Source organism: Eublepharis macularius, chromosome 4 (assembly GCF_028583425.1).
Source record: "Eublepharis macularius isolate TG4126 chromosome 4, MPM_Emac_v1.0, whole genome shotgun sequence".
Classification (NCBI taxonomy): Eukaryota; Metazoa; Chordata; class Lepidosauria; order Squamata; family Eublepharidae; genus Eublepharis; species Eublepharis macularius.
Genome location: NC_072793.1, coordinates 23,617,789 through 23,643,475, shown reverse-complemented (window position 1 = coordinate 23,643,475; position 25,687 = coordinate 23,617,789). Strand labels below are relative to the sequence as shown.

At 45.4% G+C, this 25,687-nt stretch overlaps 1 protein-coding gene across 8 annotated transcripts in view; it reads right to left on the bottom strand.

Annotated features, from left to right (window-relative positions):
* Nucleotides 1–25,687, bottom strand: part of CEP131 (centrosomal protein 131) — a 52,846-nt gene that overhangs the window by 17,580 nt on the left and 9,579 nt on the right. For 3 of the 8 annotated variants that reach the window (XM_054977016.1, XM_054977024.1, XM_054977022.1), the window contains 16 exons: nucleotides 22,398–22,492; nucleotides 22,014–22,131; nucleotides 18,869–18,981; nucleotides 15,929–16,042; nucleotides 14,136–14,294; nucleotides 13,590–13,707; nucleotides 11,123–11,242; nucleotides 10,802–10,970; nucleotides 9,697–9,797; nucleotides 9,277–9,465; nucleotides 7,979–8,170; nucleotides 6,915–7,052; nucleotides 6,448–6,573; nucleotides 6,015–6,131; nucleotides 2,719–2,748; nucleotides 532–634 (listed from right to left, as the gene is read on the bottom strand). In XM_054977016.1, coding sequence (XP_054832991.1) covers nucleotides 532–634; nucleotides 2,719–2,748; nucleotides 6,015–6,131; nucleotides 6,448–6,573; nucleotides 6,915–7,052; nucleotides 7,979–8,170; nucleotides 9,277–9,465; nucleotides 9,697–9,797; nucleotides 10,802–10,970; nucleotides 11,123–11,242; nucleotides 13,590–13,707; nucleotides 14,136–14,294; nucleotides 15,929–16,042; nucleotides 18,869–18,981; nucleotides 22,014–22,131; nucleotides 22,398–22,492 — 2,002 coding nt within the window. Of the gene's footprint in view, nucleotides 1–531; nucleotides 635–2,718; nucleotides 2,749–6,014; nucleotides 6,132–6,447; nucleotides 6,574–6,914; nucleotides 7,053–7,978; nucleotides 8,171–9,276; nucleotides 9,466–9,696; nucleotides 9,798–10,801; nucleotides 10,971–11,122; nucleotides 11,243–13,589; nucleotides 13,708–14,135; nucleotides 14,295–15,928; nucleotides 16,043–18,868; nucleotides 18,982–22,013; nucleotides 22,132–22,397; nucleotides 22,493–25,171; nucleotides 25,233–25,687 lie in introns of those variants that run through there. The other 5 variants (XM_054977023.1, XM_054977017.1, XM_054977018.1 and 2 more) reach the window with 5 other exon arrangements.

The following is a 25,687-nucleotide window of genomic DNA, read 5'->3' as shown; positions in this document are numbered from 1 at the left end:
TACCTTCTTGTTCCTCTGCTTGCCAAAATAGTCACATTTTGCACAAGCTCTCACAAATAAATGGTATTTGGCAAGTGCCGGCTGACTTGGTGAATGAAGGACACTTGTGCACTGTAGATATGGATATGCGTATCTACCCAAGTCTTGCCTTGGTGATATGCTTGTTCCCAAACAAGACACCATCTTCAATACTTGGATGGAGAGGGAACACTGAGGAATAGTCTGATCTGTGATCCCAACAGCACAAAGCAAATGCACAATGCCCACTAAGTACACCCCCAAAAGGAGGACCATTGGAACCGCCCCCCCGCACTGATTCGCCTAATGTAAAGAGCCTCTTTTGCACCACATGGCTGATTTAGGGCTAGATTCTTCCCATTTTCCTCCCTAAAGATCAGGACCATACTAGCTCCATTTCAGAAAGGAGGGGATGCAACTGACCCACTTGCAGTGGGTCGAGTTTGCTCCACTAACTCATGCAAAAGCTACCTGTTGGTGCAGGAGGGTAGTCTCAAACATGCCTCGCTGTACCTTTAACAGTAATTTCTTTGATTTTCTTGGTTTTCTCATCGATCCATTTCTCTCGGCGGATCTTCTCTGTGGCACTCATGAGCTCCTTCAGCTTCTTTATTTCCTGTGCGGAAAAAACAAAGACAATGGGAAGACACCAACCAGGTACAAACTTCATTAGACAACAGCAATGCAATATAAAGAAGCTGCCTGAACAATCACGAAGTATACCTTCCGTAGATGGAGAAAGCTGCTCCATACCTTGCAGCACTGATTTTTGTGTGTGGCTTATTCTGGTTAGGTTTCTTATCGAATTCATACTGCAATGAGGAACATTAGAGAACTTTCCTTCACCGTTTTATCAGAAATTCATACACTAAGAGAATTAGCTAACACTTACTGCAAGTGTACTTACAAGTAGTGGTATGAGTGTGAGACAGAAGTAAACATACAAAGTTTATTCTAACAAAGAATAATTTATTGTCGAAGGCTTTCATGGCTGGAGAACAATGGTTGTTGTGGATTTTCCGGGCTGTATCGCTGTGGTCTTGGCATTGTAGTTCCTGCCGTTTCGCCAGCAGCTGTGACTGGCATCTTCAGAGGTGTAGCACCAAAAGATAGAGATCTCTCAGTGTCAGAGATCTCTGTCTTTCGGTGCTACACCTCTGAAGATGCCAGCCACAGCTGCTGGTGAAATATCAGGAACTACAATGCCAAGACCACGGCGATACAGCCCGGAAAATCCACAACAACCAAAGAATAATTTGATTGTTTTCTTGTTAGTAAAGAATTTTCTTGCAACTAGAATTCAAAATGAGATGGGACATGTTTGAAGGACTTGATGCCAGACTCTGAAGAGAGATGTAGACCTCAAGGGACATCAACAACTCTGCTCAAAACATCCACATATTTATTTTATTTATAGTCCGCTCTCCCTGCAAGCCTCAAAGTCCGATGGAGTACTTCAAGTTTTGCTAGGTATTATATTCATTCCCTGTGCTTTAATAACCCAGTTGTCTGTCTGAATTCAATTTCAGATGTTGTCTTCATCTGTGAGACAGAGTCCATTTTTACTTTGCTCAAACAGCATATATTTCGCCCAACAGCAGAACTAAAGGTAGTGCCCCACAGGTAAATGTTTTTGACTGTAGATCCAGAGGAGTTAGCCGTGTTAGTCTGTAGTAGCAAAATCGGAAAGAGTCCAGTAGCACCTTTAAGACTAACCAACTTTACTGTAGCATAAGCTTTACTGTAGCGAAGAGAACCGTGATTCTTGAAATCTTATGCTACAGTAAAGTTGGTTAGTCTTAAAGGTGCTACTGGACTCTTTCCGATTTTGCTTCTTTGACTGGTGACTGAAGAAACCTCATTAGCATTCCTACAGCATGCCCAGACATTAGGCAGTCTTTTTAAATCCCATTAAATTAACCGAAAAATTAAGCATGTGCTTGAATATCTCCCACTGAATCCATGGAAGTGCTTTTACGTAATGATTCATCTTCAGAACTACTCTGCGCGATAGTGACTTGCACGGGAGACAGGCAATAGCACTGAAGAAGACCTGAGAGAGAGGTTCGAGAGACATTTTCCTTAACATGGGGCACACATGCTTGTTCATGGGAGCACAGTCACTTCTGCTCAAACAGATCTTGGAAATCCAACAATAACTCACCAAACCTGTTTAACACATAGAAAAGTGGGCTGAGCAAGCACAACATTAGCAGCCATTTTTTCTTTCATGCCACCTTTCATGTTCTGAAAAATGTATCATCTCAGCCTTCCCCAAGTCTACCCAAAGTGTGAATGCGAGCATGGATGTGAGGATTTCAACCTGGATCTATCTACCGCGTTACATTAGTACAAACGATGTATGTGAAAGCTGTAAAGTATGCCAATATGAAATGTTGACTGGTTTGCTTTACAACACTTCCACCAAAAGGCTGTTCAACAGCCTCTACCCCACCCTGCAGAGGACACATCACTGGCTAAAACAACTTCTGCAGCAGATACTCAGGGAAGGCACACAGCATGTCACTAACAGTGAACACTTCTTTGCTCCAAGCTGCAATTCCTTTCCTACCCTGCCTATATCCCTGAAGAAATAGGTAGGCCAGGCACCACTCGTACAAATTAAGAATCATTCAGCCTATAGGATCAGGCCAGGCAGATGACGAAAAGGGCCAAAGAATATGCACAGAAAAAGTTTACCTCACAGAGGGGGCCCAGAGTGCGCCATACCTAGAGAGAAAGAGGGAGAGATGAGAGACAGAGGGAAATGGAAAGGTGTGTTGGAAAGCTGGCACAAAGAGGAAGCTGGAGCAGAAAGCAGGGTCCTCCACAGCACATGGATGATGCCTTGAAGGCATCCCACACCTGAGGGCAGAAGCGGTTGTGCTACCGTATCTGTTCAAAGTGCTTTCCAGAAAGCTGCCAATCCAAGCACCAGAAGCCTTTCACCTTTGTGGGGAAGGGACATGCAACAGAGCAGGACCAAGTACAGGCCACCAGAGCCGGACTACCTTGCAATGCTGCTGGACTTACAGAAAGATGGAAGCGCGGGATCCACACATCCCCTAATCCAATTCTGCAGGTGCACCTTTCTTGACTAATTGCTACAGATCTCTGTAACGGCTGATATAGGCTAATAAGCCAGGAGAGAAGGATTTGTGCCATCTGCTAGCACCAAAGTTGTTGGGTACACAGCGTTACCGACCTTTTCACAAACATTTATAGGCAAAAAACACAACTCCCTCCCCCCGTTCCCCCCAATAGTATTGTCAGTGCGATGCTCTTTTGATAGACACATTCATTTTTTTCCGTGTCAAACACAAAGTCTAATCTGCATTAGCCGTAGGCAATGTGCTATACTTAAATGTTACCCAGTTCCATTCAGTCTAAGCAGCTGACTAAACGAAGGGAAAAGGAAGACGAGTCCAGTGAGCTATGTCCTTTCTGTCAAGTCGTTTCAGTAGGAATTGACAGACCCAGAGGAGTTCACTGTGACCATGTTGTAAAACCAGCATGGTGTAGTGGTTACACTGTTGGGCTTGATCTGGGAGAGCCAGGTTTGAATCTCCATTCTGTCCACAAAGCTTGCAAGTTGACTATGGGCTACTTACTCTCCCAAACTTACCTCACTTGGTTGCTGGGAAAAAACTGAAGAGAGGAGAATAATGTTGTAAACTTCTTTGGGGAGAAGAGTTGTGTATAAATATCTAAAATAAATAACCTCTGGATAAGAGGTTGACATGTAGGTAACATTGTGGGAATTTAGCAAGTGTTTTCATTTCAGTCATGAAAGAGTTAAACTGTTTGTGTTTCCTACTTAATTAATAAACATACTTTGAATGTAACCATTAGAGCTTCGAATAAGATTCCCACCGTAGAAAGGGGAGTCACTAAGCATAATGAAGTAAGATTAGGATTTTCTATTAGGCAGTTTGTTTATTGAGGGCAATTAATTGATGCTATATACTGAAGTTTTATTGCTCTTTGTTCACCTTTCCTCTTCCACTACTTCACTTCTTCTTGTGTCTACTGTAAGTCACTTTACTAGCAAGATGTAGTCAGCTTAGCAATTTATTATTTTCTCCAAATGTAACCTAATTTTTTATCCTTTAGTAAAGTATTCTTACACTGGAGTGTGTGTTTGTGAATCTATTCCCATTACTTCCAATGTGCAATCTTTGCACAATCTCTGCTATATTTTCCTACAAAAATGTAGTACGGATCTGACTATTAGTTGGCTTTGTAACTGGTTGACAAATTGCACCCAAAGAGTACTTGTAAATGGTTCCTCAATTCTCATCCTCTTGGAGATGTGACAAGTGGAGGGCCTCAGGGATCTGCCCTGGGCCCTGTGTTGTTCAACATCTTTAGAAATGACTTGGATGAAGGAATAGAGGGGGATGTTCATTATATTTGCAGATGATACTAAATTGGGAGGGGTTGCAAATACAGCAGAAGTCAGAATCAAGACACAGGATGATCCTGACAGACTGTAAATGTGGGTTAAAACGAACAAAATGAATCTCAACAAAGATAAACAAAGTTCTGCATTTAGGTAGGAAAAATCAAAAGGCAAATGTGATTTTAGGCTGTATCAACAGTAGTGTCCAGATTTCACAAAGTTATGGTATCGCTTTACTCTGCTCTGATTAGACCTCACTTGGAGTACTGCGTTCAGTTTGGGGTACCACAGTTTAAGGAGGGCGTTGACAAGCTGGAATGTGTCCAAAGAAGGGCAAGAAAGATGGTGAGGGGTCTGGAGACCCAGTCCCATGAGGAAAGGTTGGATGAGCTGGGTTATGTTTAGCCTGGAGAGTAGATGACTGATTGGTGATATGATAGCCATCTTCAAGTATTTGAAGGACTGTCACACAGCTGATGGAGCAAAGTTGTTTTCTGTTGCTCTGGAGAGCTGGACCAGAACCGATGTGTTAAAATGAAAACAAAAGAGCTTTCAGCTAAATATTAGGAAAAACTTCCTGACAATTAGAACGGTTCCTCGGGGGAACAGGGTTCCTCGGAGGGGGTGGGCTGTTCTTCTTTGGAGGTTTTAAGAAGAGCCAGATTGCCGCCTGACAGCAATGCTGATTCTATGACCCAGTATGAATTTAGGCAGATCATGAGAGGGAGAGAAGGAAGGGACGAGCCAGTACTAGGCTCTCATGACCCTTTCTTATTTGTCCTGGGTAATGAGGATTACCATTTTGGGGTCAGGAAGGAATTTTCCTGCACGCCAGATTGGCCAGGCATCCTGGAAGCTTTTTGCCTTCCTCTGAGCATAGAGCAAGGGTCAACAGGGGCTTTGAATTTCCTGCATTGTTCAGGGGGTTGGACTAGATGATCCTTGGGTACCCTTCCAGCTGTTATGTTTTTATGAACCAGCACAATTCATTTTGTCATTGTTGCTGAGAGACCTAAGATCTACAGAGGAACCCCCAGCTATAGTTCACATTTTGCTTTATTCCTAATATGACTATCTCGTTTTGGCTAAAAGAGGATCACTACCTAACGCAAGGACATGGAAGGCACTCTGTTTACTAGAAAAGGAACACGGGGCTCCAAATGCACCATCCCTCAGAGTCAGCATTTGTACCACCCGCGTCATAAATGGGTTGACCAAGTACAAAGCATCCAACATAGCCGGACGATGCTTTGATGGGTATTGCTGAAATTTTCCACTCAGGTCATCTCCCCCCACTCCTCCAGTACAACATACCAAAAGAAGCCCATAGCCTCCGCATGAGATATTTTTAATGGGAATTTTTTCCTCTAAATTAGCAGTTTCACAAATCCAATGCCCGACACCCATTTTATTCTGCACTTCCAATTTGTTTTGACTGATTAGGATGCAGCTCTCTGGAAGACGCTAAAATAGTTTCCTGCCTCCCCTAGTTTCTCTCCAAACTGGAACTATTCAGATCGACAACAGTTTTAGAACATCTAGATAAATTAAGAGCCACGGAGGTGATGGGAGGAGTAATCTTTTTTTTCCTCACCAGCTCATGCTGCTCCTGCATCTGGGCAATTTTCTTGGTATATTTCTGATCCACTTGCTTCAACTCGGTCACCACTGCTTCGCATTTCTCACTCAGAACCTTCTTATCATCAATCAGCTGCAGCGATAATATAATGAAAGGTAAGTCAGAGAATGCCCTGTTACTGAACCCAATATAATGCAATGCTAACTAGTCATCAGAGAATAAACTGTCTCAGGTTGCCATCTTATCCAGAGGGAGAACGGGAGCAGAGACCTCCTTCCCACCCTCCTAGTCAAGCACTGCACCTCGAACTGTTCTTTTAAATGACTCTGAGAAAGGGCTGGGAAGCTTTCGATGCAAAGGATTCTAAGAGGAGGACTGCAAACAAAAGGGCATGGGACAGAAGAACTTTTCTACCTTTCTATCTACAAAAGGAAAAGGGGAGAGTTACCTGGTCAATGAAGGCCAGGTGCCTCTGGATAGCTGCCTCGTAGTGCTCCCGCTGCAGTGCTAGCTGGTGGCTCAGCTCCTTCTCTGTCTCTTTGACATGCCGCACAGTCAGCTCTCGCTGCTGAGCCTGCCAGGATAGGGGGCAAAACCCAGGGCATATTAACAGCCAAAAGCCTTGCTGTGTAGAGTCAGTTAAACAACAAGATAAGGGAGAAAGGACAGGGAAATAACCACACACATGCCAATCCCTAGGCCCAGGCCGATGCTCTTGGCTCAATCTAGCCTCTCAAACCAGTTGGCAAAAGCACGGGTTGGTAGGCAATGCAGGGTTCTACCTATCTGGCTGCACAGGGTTTAAAAAACCCACGAACCTTCTCACATAATACAACTAAACCCTCTACACATAACACAGTCTCCCACTTCTCTAGCACATGCAGACTGCCCAGGAATTTGGCTCTAACCACTTACCAGTGCTGTCTGCAGCAATGTGATGGCTCTCTTCTTCTCTTCTACTTCCAGCTTCAGCCGCATGATGGAGCTGGTGACCTCTGTGGCAACAGCTGAGGCTTGTTCCAGGTGAGCAAGCTCTTCTTCAGACAACAGCCCCTGGGAGACAACACAACCGGAAATGGACTGCGTTAGAACAAAGGGCAATCTTCTCCAGGAATTTAAAATATTAGGCTGCTGAAACCATGAGCCTTGCTGACAGTTCTCTCAACAGGCGAACCCATCAATCAGGACCCAAGGCATTGTCTCTGTTATGCAACATCTTCTGAAGGGATTAAGCTCACAATTTTCTAGTCGCAAACTCTCTCTGTCTAGGGTGCATTTAGTTATCCCAGGCGTCTCAAAAAAACCATACGTTAAAAAAAAAAGATGCATTTATGGAAGAAGTTAGAGCAACCAGGTATGGTTCTTATCCAGATCTGAACGTATGAGCTTTCGATTCCGACCTTCTTTTTTGCTTCCATCAGGTGGCGACGAATGCGGGGACAGATGAATTCCCTGCAAACTGACCACTCCCATTTTTACTAGTACCCCGTGGACAGACGCTATCCCAAACCAAGCGGGTCCCCATCGAGGCGGGAGCGCGAATCCAGCTCTGCTAACATCCGCTGCAGCCCCAAACTCCTGGGTGCAGGCGATCCGCCGGCCTCAGCCTCCCAACAGCAGGGATTACAGGCATGCACCACCACTGCCCAGATACCATCCAGCATATAATTTTGGAATGCCATTTATATGGTAAGTTGTGGAGAATGCTGTTTGAGAGGTTGCCAAAACGTATTGAACACCAGAACAATCTATCTTTTTGTCGTTTTCTGTTAAAGGATAATGATACAGCGATTTCTAAAGTGGTTGCAGAGTTTTTAGTGGGTGTGCTTAAGATTCATACAAGTTTTGTATAAATATATTGACTTCTGATATTTTATGTAATTTTATAGTGACCTGTTTGCTGTCTTAGATCTTTGTATGCCATTAAAGGTATTTGAATTGAACTGAATTGAATTGAATACTAGTACCCAGGGACTCACCTCTCGCTGTGAGGCAGAGGCAGCAGATCTGGGCCGCTCCTGCTCAGATTTCTCCATTTCATCCAAGAAGCTAATGATGCTCTGAAGCTTGGCCTCTGAGAGCAGAGTTCCTTCCTCGGGGACTCCCGGAGAACAGTTCAGTTTTCCAAACCTCTCCAGGTTGTCAGCAGTAAGAGAATTCGAATCTGCCTCCTGCGTTAGAGGGGAAAACACTGGGTTAGACTGGAAAAGCAATGGCAATGCAGAAGAAGCAGATCACTCGCAGGCCGTGGACAGATAAAACTGCTGTGGATGAAGGCTCGTTTGTCCACTAATCCCAACAGAACCATTCCCGAGCTCACTAACTGTGACTCAGTACTGAATGGAGTTTGGTGAAAGAAAGGAACTCCTGAATATTGAAGGGACTCCTTCCTCAGCTCTGTTTCTCTTTCAGATGACTAAGCAAACCATTTTGATGGAAGGGGCTGGAGCTCAAAATTCACAGCCAGCCAGCTTCAACGAGAAACCAACTCAAGACAGTGAGCGAGGGCAGTATGGTGCATCTCTCACTCTCTGGGATTTCTTGTCCACACAAAAACAACCCACGCCCCACCCGGGGTCATTTCGTAGAAAAAGAGTGGGAGGAACTCATTAGAATAACTCATTAGCATAACTCATTAGCATATAACACGCCCCTTGCCATCACCGAAAGTGTGTCAGTAGCATAACTGATTATGCCACACCCCCTGACATCACCTATCCTTACTGTTTTGGACTCACTCCTGGCCATTCAGGGCCGAAATTGGGCCAAAAATGGCAAAAAGGGGCTGAAAATTTATTTTATTTATTTATTTATTTTATCATATTTATATTCCGCCCTTCCCGCAAGCAGGCTCAGGGCGGATAACAGCATTAAAAACATTTAAAACATTTCATTAAACATTATCATAAAACATTAAAAGCATTATATAAAGATATTAAAAATAGCAGCACTCTTTTTTTGGCCAAAAAGGGGCCCCAAATGGTCAGGATTGGGCTGCTGCTGAGTGGGAAAGTGATCTACCACCCGTCAGAGGCCCGATCCAGGCTGAAACGGGCCCAAAATGGCCGAGAGTCAGGTGGGCAGGGCCACCTGACATGTGACCTCTTTGGGGAACTGCCGGAACTGCATTCCTGTGCGTTCCCCCTCGAAATGAGCCCTGCCCCCCCCAAATCCAAGCCAGGTTGCTGATTCAGGAGCATAATGTCAGCGTAAGTCATAGAAAACAGATAAAAGGAGGGAGACCTTTTCCTCGCCTCACCCCACTCGTCTTAGTTACCCCATCGATCCAAGCGTATTTATCTTCCTTGCAGGCTTTTGGCTGCGGCAGCGGCGGCAGCTCTGGCTCCTCCTCCAACAGCTTTAGAGTGTCCAGCAGCTCATGAAGGGTCACTTTGGACTGTGCCCTGCTTGCCACAGTGACCATAGTCTCCAGGTCTTCACTGGGCATCTTCCCAGAGCTGACATCCTAGGCAACAGAGAGAATCCATGTAGGCTGAGATCATACAAAGAGCGCTGCATGGGCAGAACTGTGAATTTCATTCAAATGGGAGAGCAGAATAAGTTTTGCAAGGGAATTGTTTCCCAGCCAAACAACACTTCTTCACAAACAAACAAAAAAGGGAATTGTGCAAACTAGGACGTGAGGTGGTAAAAAGCAAAAAAAGGCTAAGTTTTTGAAGAAGACAGAAGGTGGCACCTGTGGCTGCTCTTCAGGTAGTTTGTTTTGTCCTGGGATAGAGAGACATGCCACGGTAGAGTTTTCTTCTACATCTGTGGCTGCCAAGTGGAAATGAGCATCTGCAAATAAAAATAGAATTTGCTACAGTGGGCACACCATACCTGTGAAAATTTCAGGGCTTAGTGTTTTACAGATGTGCAAAGGAACATATCTGGAGCAATAAATATTTTGAGTATTAAGATGGAAAGAATTCTTCATTATGTGCACAAAGGCATAGTTTGTTAAGCTTTAATTTCTATTGCTCACTACAGGGAGAAAAATGAGCATGTGTCACAATGGACTTCCTGAATTCTTGATATGAAGTAGGTAGGTATACAATAGTAAGCACTCTGGAATGGAGGACCTTGTCTATTAGGAGACTTCTTAAAACTGCGATACAGCAGTAACACTATACAGTTCAGGTGTGATGTTTCTAGTGGGGATGGATGAAGCACATCTTCCTTGCTTCCACCGTCAGCAATTTATTCCCAGGATTGCCACGCCAGCCATACGAGACAGTGGACTACTGTGAAGAAGGAAAAGGGGGGGGGAACTGCTCCCTGCTTCCTCTTCTGTCAGTGGAGCGCTACTGAGGGAAGGGGCAGGAAGAGCAATTTCATCTCCTCCCTCTTCGCACTGCAGCCTTCTGACCAATGTGGTTACTATTCCACACAAGTCCCATGACCTGTCCCAGGCGAGGGGGGACCCAGGGAAGACCTGTAACCATCAGTGCCTTCTGCTGACAGATTGCTGGATCTAACTGGTTTTTCAAAAATGCCCAGGTCTAGGTCCTACCCCCCAGTAACTATGAGCTTTTGGAATCAGTTGCCTATATCTTCTCCTATAACACTGCTAGCTTGCCTGTACAATCTGGATTTCTCTTTCAACTTATTCTTCGCCCTGTATGCGTCTCTAGCATGCATTTTGTTTTTGGCACACTAGGACCTGTGTGATCAAACAGCTTTGGTAACAGTTGCCGGGAATCTGATAGGATTACTTTTGTCTACAAGGTCCGCAGCTAGTGTACAGGGACATTCAGGCGACACCTAGACCTATACTTCCCTAGTCTGCCAATAACTCTCACCTGCATTGTTGGCTTTGATAATGCTGTTGGCAGGGCTGCTGTTCTTCACAGAGCCAGGCTTCCCAGGCTTTCTTCTGGCTGTTTTTTTGCTTTCTTTCATAATTGCCAGCTCCTCTTCGACCAAGCGTTGGGTATCCAAAACTTTTTGGACCCGCTTCTGCTGCAGCTCCTAGAACAAACAATTGTGTGTGAAACCTCTGTCCTCATTCACACGCTCCTCCAACATGAAGGACCAGTAAACGTACCTCCCCGCTGTTTTTGTTGAGCACAACAGAACAATAACACCTCCCTAGATGCACAACGCTCATACGGAGCCTGTACCTGGATGGCTGCTTTCCTGGCCAGACGTGCCTTCTCCTCTCGAATCTTCCTCCTCTCCTCCTCTCGCCTCCGCGGTAAGTCCAGGATGTTGCCCTCCTCCTTGAGTTGCTGCTGCCTTTCCTTAAATGACACACAGCAGAAGAGTTCAGTGCAGGTTATCAGCACTCTATTCAGGGACGACGAGAGCTGGCTCTCTGTCCCACCTCCCTGCCCAAATCCTTTTGTTAACCCATTGGAGCTCCTAATCTGTAATCCGCTTTTTAGTCAATTAGACCCTGCTTTTCTATTTTCAAGCAACGCCTATTATTAGACATCAAGATATTCTTAATATCTTGACGTCTAATACCATATGATCAAATGACATATGGTCTTAACCCGTTGAGTTTCTTGAAAACAGAAAAGCAGGGTACAGTTGACTATTAATTATTTTATTATTATTATTATTTTATTAATTATATTTTTAACCCGCCCTCCCCGCAAGCGGGCTCAGGGCGAGGTACAACATTGATTAAAATACAACATAAAAACAATAATCACAGCATAAAAACAGCAATCAATAAGACCATTCCAAGACGGGGCACTCCTGCCCATCAGCATACAAAAAGGGGAGGTAGTAGCAGACAGACAGAATACTGTACCCCTTTTTGGGGCAGCCAGCAGCGGACTCTCCGGTGGAAGGCTCAGCAATGATGGATTAAAATTAGCCTCCACCATATACCTGGCGGAACATCTGTGTCTTACAGGCCCGCCTAAATGATACAAGATCCTGGCGGGTCCGAGTGTCATCAGACAGAGAATTCCACCAGGTTGGGGCCAGGACCGAAAAGGCCCTGGCCCTGGTAGAGGCCAGCCGAGCCTCCCTAAGGCCAGGGACCACCAGATGTTTTCCGGTTGAACAAAGCGCTCTCTGGGGCACATACAGGGAGAGACGGTCCCTTAGGTATGCTGGTCCCAGTCCGTTTAGGGCTTTATAGGTCAGAACCAACACCTTGAACTGGATCCGGAATTCTACTGGGAGCCAGTGAAACTGCTGCAAGATAGGTGTAATGTGTGTCCTACAAGAAGCTCCACTTAGGACACGCACAGCAGCATGACCAATGACGTAAAAATAGAAGCAAATACAGCAGCAATGCCTCCCAGCACATTGATAAACAACAAAAAAAATCAAGAAGTTTCAGAAGATATACCTCTGATCATTTTGGATATAGGACAATTAACAGATTAAGAGCTCTGCTACTACAGGACAAAGGAGAACAAAGGCATTTTATCTGGCTTTTGTGGTCTTTTGTAGACTTATACCTCTGTATATAGTTTGTACCATCTGCTGCTGTAAGCAGGTTCCCGCTATGTAATTTCTGCATCATTTAATGTGTCATATTTGTACTTATGCCTTGCTTCACCACTGTTTCTGATCTCTGGTTGGTTCCACATTTCTACATTGCAAATCCTATTGCATTGTCAGCGGGACATCCTAACCTGTTGACTGTATTATTCCGTGCAATATGCCTTGAGTCCCATCAAGAAAGGTGGACTATAAACAACATAAAATAAATAATTTTTGCATGAACTACTGCCCAATTACTGTTATAGATCAGACTATTTTCAGCTTTGCCAAAAAATGTGAACATACCCAGAATTGTGAAGAGTTTGGAACAACAGGCCCAAGATCCAATTCTGCATAAAGGAGGATAGTAAATCTCTATGAAAGTTTCATTAAAAAAAAAAAGACAAGCTCCTGGTTCCCCAAAGCTGTAAAGAAAACCCACATCTGGTGAAACTGTGGATGTCAGAGCTGAGCTGAGTAGACCCATTGAAATTTAGCAGAGAGGAGACAGGCGATGAGCTCCTGTGCATCCCTTTGCCCCTCCCGTTCCTTGACATCTCTCCTTGTATTCTACCTTCAGCCAATATTCGTAGTCTTTACTTCTCACTGAATAACTGCGCGGTCTTTGAAAATTTCCTCAGGAAACCAAGAATAACCCAATATCGGCAATTGTCCACATGTCAGTAAATCTACATTATTCGTTTAGGTTTCCTTTGTATGGGTTTGGATGGGGGGGCATCCAACACAAAAAACACACAGCCCTGGGAAATCTGCAGCAAACAAACCCGTTTGTTTGGTCTGGAAATGGCTGGTGCAATAAAAAGTTATTCCTTCTGAAGAGCAAATGTCAGGGACAGGCTTGGAGGTACTATTTCACAGACAGGCCACCGGATGGGTCAAAATGATCTGGCTACTGGGAATAATCCTGAAAACTTGTGTCTGGCTTGTTCAGCCCCTTAAATGTAGCAATGTGTACTTTACTTCAACCTTCATCAGCTTGCTGTATGAGCTATAAATCCGTACCAGGCCCTCAAGACTTTGAAACTCTTGCTCTTTGCTAGGGAGCAAACAGCATGTTTTCCTTATTTTTCACAGGGCAGGAGTATAAACGAGGCTTCAAAAATACATATATGCAAAGCAAACCTCTCTTTTGGAAGCGAGTAAGCGCCCGAGCTGGGTCATGCCTTCCTTGTGCCTCTGGGAGTGCCGTCTGTACCAGCGCTGGATGGTTACAGCAGCCAAGTTGACCTGGTTAATGAACCTGAAAGGGCAGGAAAAGGTGCCAGCAGTTATGCCTAACACAAAGCAGTTTCTGTCTCAGAGGTTCCACACTCAAAGAACAGTCCTTGCCCCCCAGATTCTTATGTCTGAAAAGAATCCTTTCTTCTTGGCTTTCTACCACACAGAGAGTGCAACACTCAAACAACTTAGGCATTCCAGAGAAGCACAGCAGAGAACTAGGAGCTCACCCTGAGTTGATCAGTGCTATTTTATGAGAATTAAGAAAATCCTGTGAAAGATCTGCCCTATTAATTGGAAGTAACCAAACACAGCTGTTAATCTACCAACAAGCAATGCACTGCGTCTCTTTCTGATCTGCTGTGTGACTGCCTCTTAACAGGTCTACCTAATCTGGGATCCCTTCCTCCTGTTCTCTCCTCCCCTACCTGTCAGGACTTTTATACATACCGCTCAGCCTCCTCTTCCGACACTTCCTGCCTCCTGAGGGGGGTGCTGCTGGTGGTGTTATTGTTCCGAGCCAAGATGTTACTGCTGGAAAAGTTCTTCTGCGACTTCATATAGCTGCTGCTGTCCGTGTCTTCATTGGAGGTGGCTTTAATAATGTTGCTAAGGAAGGAAGACAAGGCTCCAGTCATCAGCAGCAACATGGGCCTGCTGTGTGCCACGGGGTGCAACACACAGTAGGGAAATTGTGATGGAACAATCTGCCAGTTTTCCAGATCATAGAATACTCTGATTTCTCGAGGGCGTCCGCCTCAGCTCAGCACACAGGGAGAACACTGCTCTTTGCCCACTATCACAGCACTTTTTTATGCCCTGAAGGGAAAAATAATTGAACATGTATAAAGCCCCCTTTTATAGAAAGATGAATGCAAGGGTGATGACAGCGCCGGATCTAGGGTTGCCCGCACCCGGGGCAACCCTAGGCCGACCTCCCCGCACTGCATGATGACGTCACTTCGGTGACATCATCACGCAGGACGGAATGGCGGAGGCAGCGTGCGGAGCTGGGAAGCCGCCTGCGCCATTTGCCTCCCTGCAGGCGAATGGCGCGGGTGGCCTCGCAGCCCCCCGCGCTGCCTTTCGCCTGCCCCGCAGGACAGGGGGCGGTCGGCTTGCTGTGCACCTCCTGCCCTGCAGGGCAGGCAAAGGCAGCGCGGCCGCCCACGTCATTTGCCTGCCCCGCAGGAGAGGGGGCAGCCGGCCGCCCCCTGTCCTGCGGGGCAGGCACATGGCGCGGGCGGCCTCACTGCTCCCCACGCTGCCTTTCGCCTGCCCCGCGGGACAGGGGGTGGCTGGCTTGCCGTGCACCCCGTCCTGCAGGGCAGGCAAAAGGCAGTGCGGCCACCCGCGCCATTCGCCTGCTCCGAAGGACAGGCAAATGGCACGGGCGGCCCTGCAGCCCCCCGCGCTGCCTTTTGCCTGCCCTGCAGGACAGGGGGTGCACGGCAAGCCGGCCGCCCCCTGTCCTGCAGGGCAGGCGAAAGGCAGTGTGGGGGGCTGCGAGGCTGCCCGCGCTGCTGCCTGCGCCCTCTGGCAGCTGCTCCCAGGGCCCCCTCCCTGGTGGCGCCGGGGGCAGACTACCCCCCCTGCCCCCCCCTCGATCCGGCCCTGGGTGATGAACATGTTGAGAACAGGAGTATCCGGTCACACAGCATATCTTACAGGCCACCAATCCATTAAAAACACGCTTGTGCTTTCATCTACATGTACACTTGCCCTAGCCAAGGAATGAAAGTGTGCTGGCAAGAAAGGGAAAACCTGAACATCTAGCATATGGTAAAAGAAGCTCCCTTTTGCTCACATCTAGCCCAGCTATTAGACGCAAATGAAGCTCCACACCAGCAACAATACATTGACTGAACCTCCTAACATGTCTTTTGAAATTGAAAAGCAGATGTGTGTGTATGGGGGATACAGATCCTGACCATCACTTTTTAAGGTAAAGAGACATATCTGGAGTTCCAGTCACAGAACCCCAATGTCACATGTAGCCTGACCTTCAGAAATACGTCTAGCTTTCTTTGCGGGGCTTGTCATTCAATACTTCTAGGTGGACATTAATTCTTGCAGTTTTTTCCACACCTAGATACGTCTTCCTTCTTTGAACACTTTCTAATCCCTACACTTGCTTGTATTGGAAATGCAGGAGAAGTCGCGACAATTAGGCCTTCTAGCTGCTCCCTATTTATAGGGACCGTTGAAAGGACAGCCTTAAACAGATATATCCAGGGACTTACTTCAGGGAAGTTGTGGCCTGGTTGGAGCTCTTGGGTGCAGGGGTCTTGTCTGCAGTGGAATAGTTGTTATGCACCATGGTGGTGACACAGTTGCCCATGGCACCTTTGTTACTCCTCAAAGAAGAGAAGGACAAGGTTAGCGTATTTTAAAAAAAATCACTTTCCCCAATATTCCAGCCAAGCAGACGACCACTCAATGTCTTTATCAGTTGGTCTGCCCCACATTAGCAGGTAAAGTGTAGCTCTTGAACGCATTACCTAATGGATTTTCCTGTTCCGCTTGCTACAGATCATCGCAAACTTGAAACACAAACCTTTCAGGGAAGCACCAATTACTCTGATGCGGCTCAGAAGAGAGCAAAGATGATGAAGGGTTTGAAACAGGCTAGCCGTTTCCTCCCCCAAAGCTTCTGACTGCCCCTTTAAAAGAAGCAAAGCAGCCAACCAACATGCTGAATCCCTGGCTTGGATCCTGTAACTTCTTTCCACTTGCGCTCTTCTTCGTCCGTCGCAGGGGCCGTCCTCTGCAGCAGAGAGCTCTTCCCTCTCGGGCTAGGCTCTTCCACTCATAAAAGGCCAATGCATTCCATTCCGAACTGGTTTCAGGCCTGGATATGGGAATGGAAGAGCTTTGGCCGCCCTGGTAGATGACGTGCACCAGAAGAGGGACAGGGGGAGTATGATCCTGTTAATTCTCCTGGACTTCTCCGTGGCTTTTTATACCACTATTCATGGCATTCTTACGAACCGCCTTTCATGACCGGGAGGCCCTGCTCTGCAGGGGTTCCAGTCCTACCTCAAGGGGAGGTTTCAGGGGGGTGTTGGAGGACTGCTGCTCTGCCCTGTGACCTCTGGCCTATGGGGTTCTGCATGTCCCCCCCCCCTCATCCTTTTCAATATGGATGTAAAGCTGCCGAGAGGGTTCCTCCGGAGTTCAGAGCTGAGTTAGCACCAATTTGCAGATGACACTTGGCTCTACCTTGCTCTAGCAGCAGATCCCATGGAAGCAATCTTGAAGTGGAAAAGGGCTAACAAGCTGAAACATAATTCCATCAAAACAACGGGGCTACTAGTGGGGGAAGTTCTGACCCAGGAACTGGGTTTTCTCCTGTTCTAGATTGGGCTGTGCCCCCCTCAAAGGAGCAGGTTTGTAGCTTGGGGGTGCTGCTGGACCTGAGCCTCCTGCCGGATAAACAGGTGACAACAGTTGCTAGGGGAACTTGTCGCCAGCTTCGGCTCTTCTGGGTAGGAATGCTTTCGTTACTGTAGTACATACAACCTGATAACATCTAGATTAGACTGCTGCAAGTCACTCTACATGAGGCTGCCTTTGAAGGCTGTCTGGAAACTACAGTTGATACAGAATGCTGCTGCCAGAATGCTGATTAAAAGTGGCCATAGGGACCAAATTACTCCAGTCTTGTTCTATCTACATTGGCTCCCAATTTGCTTCCCGACTCGATTCAAGAGGCTAGCTTTAAAGCACTATACTGCTTGGGGCCACATAGCTAACAGACTGCCTTCTCCCATATAAACCTACCCATTCACTCCGGTCCTCTTTGGAGGCCCTGCTTTGGAGGCCCTGCTTCGGGTGCCCTCACCATCTGAGGCTAGATGGATGGTGACCCAAGAAAGTCTTCTTGGTCATGGCATCAAAACTTTGGAACTCCCTCCCCAAGAAGTTTTGTCTGTCCCCTTCTATTGCTATCCTGTCAGTGAGTGGTGGTTTGCCATTACCTGCCTCTGCAACCCTCGTCTTCCTTGGAGGTCTCCCATCCAATTACTAACCAAGGCTGACCCTGCTTAGCTTCTGAGATCTGATAAGACCAGGCTCACCTGGGCTATCCAGGTCAGAGCATCCTGTCAGTAGGTGAAGGGGTTTTTTTTTGCTTCATTCGGCATTCTGCCAATATCTATTACTGGCCCTCCTCCTTGTTGCTCGTGTTGTGTTTTTATTGAATTATTTTTATACTACTTAAAATGTTGTTTTAAGTTTAAATTGTTTTAAGTACTGTTTTTTTTTTATTTTTCTAAAACGTTTTAATATTCGCTGCCTTGGGGACCCCTGTTTGAGCGGAAAGACAGCATATAACTGTTTTAAAGAAGTAAATAAATATAAATAAATGAGAGGAAAGCACTGTCCACACACAGGAGGACCATTTCGACAATGGACAATGAGGAGTATGAGTGGAAAGAAGGTATAGAAGCCAAGCCTGTATTTCCTGCCCTTCTGCTCCCCACGTCCCTCCATCCACTCTTCTCTTCTACTTCGTATGAAGTAAACACCTGCTTTCTTTCTCAGCAATATGGTGCTTTTAAAGGGCCATGCGCCACCTCTAAGACTTGGCAACTGTAGTGTGGAACAAAAAAATGGTGCAGTATCTCCACTGGTAAAAAAATTGGATAAATATAAGTCAGAATGGCATGTTTTATTTATCCAGACATAATTTGGTAAAATCAGCCCTCTCTCTTCCCAGAAAGTTTCTAATTTTCTGAGTCAGACTCTAGTTCAGGACGGCAAGACACATGCTGTTCACACTCACATCATTCTTGGTAATTAGACTTTATCTCAGATTCTCTTGCTGTTGCTCTTCCCGATAACTGCACGCAAGAGACAATGCTAAACAGGACATTCTAGCGGGGAAAATACTGGGAGACGTGTTGCAAACAGGTAATGAATTCCTCCCTCAGAGAAAGCAAAGCTAAAGAAGTCGATACGGATTAACTCTACTGCAGATGTCAATTTGCAGCTCACATAAAACTGTACGCCCTATGCGGATGCACAAAATACCCACAGAAATAATGCCTGTAGGTAAGATGAGAAATGCTACAACTTCAGCTTTCCAACAGTAGTTCTCGCGGAGTACCCATCAGTTAAACTTTAATTTTTTAAAAAATAAGAAACGTATGACATTAAGCTTGGTTGCCAATATGCCTAACCTGTTATTGGCAGTGAAGTTGGCTGCAAGTGGCACACAGATTTCTTTCTTCCTCATGCCTACATGGGTCTCCCTGGTGCTGGAGGGGACAGGTAAGGTTCTGGGCTGTTCATCCTGCACAATATAACCAAAAACAAACATGAGCGGAAGCCAATGCCACTGATGCTCCAGATACTTGTGTTCATAACACAATCCATAACCGCCCTTCCAAGATTTTCACTAGATGCAGGGCAACACAAATGGATCCCGTATAAGGTGTCAATCTCTGATAGTGACAATACCTTCCAAAAGTGGGAGCAAATTTGTGCTTCCCGTTGGAATTGGTTAGCTAGAACTAGGGGCATTTTTACTGAATTATGTTATAATGGTAGATTTATTGATACACGAAGTGGTTAAATATCTGTTAACAATTACAAGGTTCGTTTTGAATAGTTTTTAGAAAACAGTATCTTGCAAGTAACACTGGATTTGTTAAAAAAAATGGGGATATGGTAAAGTTAGTTAGGCTTACTGCTTTGGATATTAAGAAGGTTGGGAAGCATTTGGATTCCATTATTGTGTCTTTGTTGTATTTTATTTACTTCATTTGTACCCCACCTTTCTCCCCCAAGTGGGTCCAAAGCTCCTTACATCATTCTTCTCTCCTCCAGTGTATCCTCACAACAACCCTGCGAGGTAGGTTAGGCTGAGAGTGTGACTGGCCCAAGGTCACCCTGAGAGTTTCCATGACAGTGTCGGGATTTGACCCTAGGTCTCCCAGTTCCCAGTCCAACACTCTTAACAACTACACCACACATAATGTTACATTATATTGAAAGGAACATTTGTGAGAAAAAGGAGCCTAGTTGTGCTTTTTGGTCTGTTTTAACAAGTAAATAGCTCTTTATCCTTTTTTTGTAATTATTAGTATTAGGAATTTAAAATTAAAAAAAAAAGAACTAGGGGCATTTCCAAACCGAGAACAGGTGTCAGATGTACTTATTCTGTGTGCAAGACACCCACCAACTGTGCAGGGACCAAGTTAACCACTGTATAAACTGCTGCAAGTCCAGACGTCTCACTGGGAGTTAGCAAGGTCAGTATAGATTGTGCAGTGCAAGTGTTATTATAGCTGGGCATCCACACATTCACATTCGATTCACTATTGCAATGCCACAGCTGCTGGGGTAATATGTTCTGCAGTGACAAAACACTGCTGTTGGAATGATGTGAGAAAGCAGATTTATCCACAACGGTTGTTAACTGAGGGAAAAGCTTTTGGATACTTTGCCACTGAAGCTGCAGAGCGTGAAGATAAATGGGCTCATAATATAGACTTCCTCTGCTCATCATTCTCAATTTTGTTATGAATCAGTCATTCTTCCTCTGAAATTATTACTCCATTCACAATTCTAAAAAAGTATTTTAGGCTTACGTACATTTCTGACACCTGCTAAGCATCCATGAGTCTAAGCAGCCAAGACTAGGAATTGCTGTTGGCTCATGCTCAGAACTGGATCACTTTAACCCCTTACTTGGTCTTAATGAAACTGCCTGGACGGCTGAAATTGACTTGAACCTTCTGCAAAGGTAAATGGGAATGTAATTTATTGAACAATACAATGCCAAGGGAAAAAAGCAAGAGTCCAGTTGCACCTGTAAGACTAACAAAATTTGTGGTAGGGTATGAGCTTTCGCGAGCCACAGCTCACTTCTTCAGATACCAACACAATACCAAGATTCATATATGAATCAAGGTATCACATAAACAGGACCAATCATTCTTTGATAAACAGCACGTGCAACCAACCAACCATGGGCAAGGTATCATGACAGACACAAAGCAAAAGGCAGTACTGTACAGTTGCCTGGGCAACTTATATTACAATTTCGAATTTTAACATGTCTATTAGCCGCATTCTCAAAAATGCTCAAAACAGCTTAAAAATCGCAAAAATCAGAACATGAAAATAGTATGATGCAATGACTACGAACAAAATTATAAGTTAGGTAGAGACATCAGGATATAAAAAGCTATAAAAACTGTCCCCCACAAAACCCCCCCTGTAAAGTAGGGCACAACATCACAACCAAATTGAAAACATTATAAAAACCAATCGCAAGGCAACTAATAAAATTCTCTAAGCATGAAGCATTCAACATTACTAAGCAAGTAAACAAATGCTTGAGCAAGAAGATCTTTATCCACTACCTAAAACTTGTAGCCCCGTGGCGCAGAGTGGTAAGCGGCAGTACTGCAGCCCAAGCTCTGCTTGCGACCTGGGTTCGATCCTGGCGGAAGCCAGGTTCAGATAACCGGCTCAAGGTTGACTCAGCCTTCCATCCTTCCGAGGTCGGTAAAAATGAGTATCCAGTTTCCTGGAGGTAAAGTGTAGATGACTGGGGAAGGCAATGGCAAACCACCCCGTAAAAAGTCTGCCAAGAAAACGTCGTGATGCGACATCGCCCCATGGGTCAGTAATGACTCAGTGCTTGCACAGGGGACTCCCTTTACCTTTACCTACCTAAAACTTAACAGGTTGTGGGGATGGCATTCCACAGCCTAGTGTCCACCACAAAAAAAGTCTCTCTTTGGTTGCTACTCATACTACTTCAGCAAGTGGAGGTGCACAACTGAAGTCTTCCAATGCCAATCCTAACCGGCAGACAAGTTTGAACGTGTTATATATATCTGAGCTGCCTTGCAAAGGATCAGGGCGTCGGTCCGCTTTGCTCAGCACTGTTAACCCTGCCAGTGGATCTCTACAGGTCTCCGGCAGGCAGTCTTTTCCAGTATCTGCTGTCTGAGATCATTTTAACTTCCAGGGACTGAACCTGTAACCTTCCATATGAAAAACAGGCATTCTATGACTAAGCCACCACCCCGTTTCTTCAATGGACAGTCTGAGAAAACACACAAGACATGAATCATTTTATAATTCTTAACTTTTTTCAAGTGTCCAAAAAGGCTACTCCGTTAGTAAGCCAATTACAATTCAAATGGAGAGAAAGCGGTGTAATGATGGTATGAGATTATGACATAAAACTGAAAAGATCCCAAATATATCCACGGAGTTGTCCTCCTTAGGAATCGATGGCTAAAGGACTAAATGTTAGGGCTGATCCTAACAAGTCCTCCTGCTGTGCCCTTCCTGATATGCACTTACCAGAATATTCCATGTGGTTTTCTTTTCTGGGGGAACTTTGCTCAGGCTTGCTAATTTCTTTCTTCCACCTGAGCTGCTATCAAACAAAGTCAGAAAATCTCCATGCTGTTCTGCACTGCTGAGAAGCAAAAATCACAGAATTAATCTAGAGTCACGAAAGACTATGTTTCTTGGACACTTTCCAGAAAGCATCTGTCCAAACTACAGCGCAAGACAAGAACCCATTCACCCCACACACTATGATTAGGTTTCCACAGCACGAAGGAAGGCCTCGAGGATAGTCCCAATAAGAACTCTGAAAGGGAGGCCTATTAGGCTCCGTAAGGTTCTCTGCGCTAGTTCAGGCCGTCTTAATTTTCAGCACGGAATTTATTTAGGACTCACTTGAAGGCACCATTCACTTGCTGATTAACCTGAGTTGTACTGTTGGATCTTCTCAAATTGTTCATAGCTCTGGAGTTGCCAAACCCTGCATCTTCCTAGTAAACACAGAAGAGAACATGCCAACAATATTTCAAGACAGAGGATTGGTTACCGCTAGGAATCTTCAGGGACAAAGAACTTCTTTTCACCTAGACACTAAAAGAACCTCTAAAATGATGGCGCTGTCTTAACAAATCTCAGGACAACAAATTCGTCTGGACGGCAAGTTAAAGGATGTGTCTGCTGGTGCTCCTTAGCTACCGGTTGCATTTTTTAAAAAGACAGGACAAAGGTGACACTTTTATATAAATCAACAGAGAAAAAGGAGATACAAAATTGGAATGTTGGAGTTACTGTGATGGTTCCTTCTACTCTGAGACATAGAGAATTCCCACCAATCCATCAAGGAGACAGGTCTAAATCATTAAGACAGGTCTTAAATTCCAAACTTCCTATCTCCATTGGTGACAGGACTGATGATAGGTCCAATGATAGGACCATCTCCAATAGTCCTATCTCCTACTCTTCATCTCAGGTGTTCCCTGAACTGTATAAAAAAAAAACTTCTACAACTCTGAGAGTGAAACTATGGAGAGGCACACATGCCAAGTGAACAGTGCCCAACTCTGACCAGAGCAGATAACAAGCAAGAAAACAGGACAATAATTAACAACATAATGAGCATAGAGTCCCCCCTCAATTGTTTCCTCTCTTAATTCAGGGTGGGGTAAAATGCCATCCTTTCCTCACAGTAGAAGGTACTTCTAATGTTACTTTCTCACTCTGAGGGGGTGGGCATCTTAGCACTGGATGTACAAAAGCAGTTGCTCCCACCTCGGGTGGGAATGGCTGACATATTTTGTCTGAACAACTAGTAAGAAGGTTGTTGTGGATTTTCCGGGCTGTATAGCCGTGGTCTTGGCATTGTAGTTCCTGACGTTTCGCCAGCAGCTGTGGCTGGCATCTTCAGAGGTGTAGCACCAAAAGACAGAGATCTCTCAGTGTCACAGTGTGGAAAAGATGTTGGCAGGTCATTTATATCTACTCAGGAGGGGTGGGGTTGAGCTGAGTCATCCTGTAAGAGTTTCCCAGGGTGTGGAATGCTAATGGCGGGAGGCTTCACTGTATCCTGAGGAGGTTCTTTTGCATATGGAGGTTCTTTTCCACACTGACACTGAGAGATCTCTGTCTTTTGGTGCTACACCTCTGAAGATGCCAGCCACAGCTGCTGGTGAAACGTCAGGAGCTACAATGCCAAGACCACGGCAATACAGCCCGGAAAACCCACAACAACCATCGTTCTCCGGCCGTGAAAGCCTTCGACAATATATTGACTAGTAAGAAGACCCATCTGCCAAGGCTGCAAACATCCGAGGCAAAGGTATTTTAAGTCAAACCACAGTAGATGAAGACACCCAGGTGGTGGCTGTACCAGTTTCCTAAGCTGAGGTGCTGGTGACAAAGACTGCAGTAGTTGCAGCCCTACAGACGGAAAGGCAGAGCTTTTCCTTCCGCAGCTGGAAGGTCAGCGTGTGACAGACAAGGGCAGCACGTTGCCTGAGCTATCTGCTCAGTGTCAATCCGGAGACCTTCTTAGCATCTTGGAAAGGTGGAATCTGAAGAGAAAACTGGCTTTCCTGGATGACATTATTATCTTGAGAAATAACCTCTGCATCTTTCTCAAATCCCCACTTCTACCTGTTAGCGTGGTGGTTAATGTTAAGGGGAGTGAGGAAGAAATTTCCTTAGAGCAATGAGAGGAAAAATCAACTTTGCAGAAGTATCGGTCTGTTCCAAGGATGGCCTGTCCTAACAGAAGACATAAGGATCCATGTTCTCTGTAAGGCTCCACCTTGTCTATAAGGCTCCTAGCTCTAAAACTCTGTGTGATGAGGTCACAGCTAAAAGGAAGGACACCTAAAAGACAATAGCACAGAGGGGGCTTGCAAGGAAGTTTGAATGGCAGAGCCGCTGGAGCCAACAGGATCATATGCAGTCTTCACAACAGCATCTCTTGAAGACCAGAGAAGTTATTTGTATTAATTCTAAATTAAATGGGGCAGGAATGGTTATCTGGACACAGGAAACTTGTTTAGAGAATGCAGGATGGGCAATCAATTCACTCCCTGCCTGCATAGGGCACAAGCAATTACTTTAAACAAATTCCTACTGCAAGGAGAGAACTTAGGGTATACTAAGCATAGGTCTAACAAATGATGACAGAACTGTAGAGGAGAAATGAGTCCAACGGCTTAGTGGGCTATAGCTGGCCTGTGGATTTTATTGGTCTTAGGATCTCTTTTAACCAGATCAGAATTAGAGGATTCTTCTTGGAGTAGGGCAACTTGGTGTCTCCCTGCTTTACTTATAAGTGCCTTGTCCATTATACGGTTTGAGTCCAATAGTTTCCAGGGTGTAAGCTTTCATGAGTCAAGCTCTCTTTGTCAGACATTAGTAGGGATACTTGTACCTGACAAAGGGAGCTCGACTCTTGAAAGCTTATACACAGGGAACTAGTGTATAAGGTGCTACTGGACTGAAAGTTTGCTCATCTACTGCGGAGCAACATGGTTACTGCTCATAATATTTGTCCTGGTCTGCCCATGGGAATGTTCAGCCAGGAAAAAAGAAGAGGACCAGGTAGAGGCCTGAACCCCAATAGGCTGATGTTCTTCATCTGGCCAAGGACTTGGGACCTCTTGGTTGCACTGACACACACGCAGTTTACTCTTCACCTGGCTTGAGGCTGGCAACCGTAGTTACCTACACCAGAATCTGCTGACGAAGATTCCCCTGGAGAGCTTGTTCAGTTTGGACTGCCGTCTCCTTTTCTGTTGACAAGAAGACAAAATACAGAACCTGACAATCCTCTCTCTCTGATCTCCTGTTAAGGCAGGAAAAACTGGGGTCACCGGGGTCACCCAGCATGGCATCAAGACCTGGAATTATTTATTTATTTATCACCTACCTACCTACCAAGTGCCTCTTTAGAGAGCCTGCTGCATGCAACTTACAAAGACTCTGTTGAAAAGGGTTCAGAGAGTTCTCTATTCTTGATAAGAAAAAGGCATAATTTTAGGTCCTAGATTAAGATGGCGACATCTCTAAAATGAGTCCAGAAGCAGGTGAACTAGACACTTGTTAATATAAGGATGGATGTGCCTAACATGCTGACAGAGGAAGGCCGCCAAGACCACGAGAAGGCTCTGGGAGAAGTGACTGGAACAGGGGCAGAGCCCTGGATAGCAGTG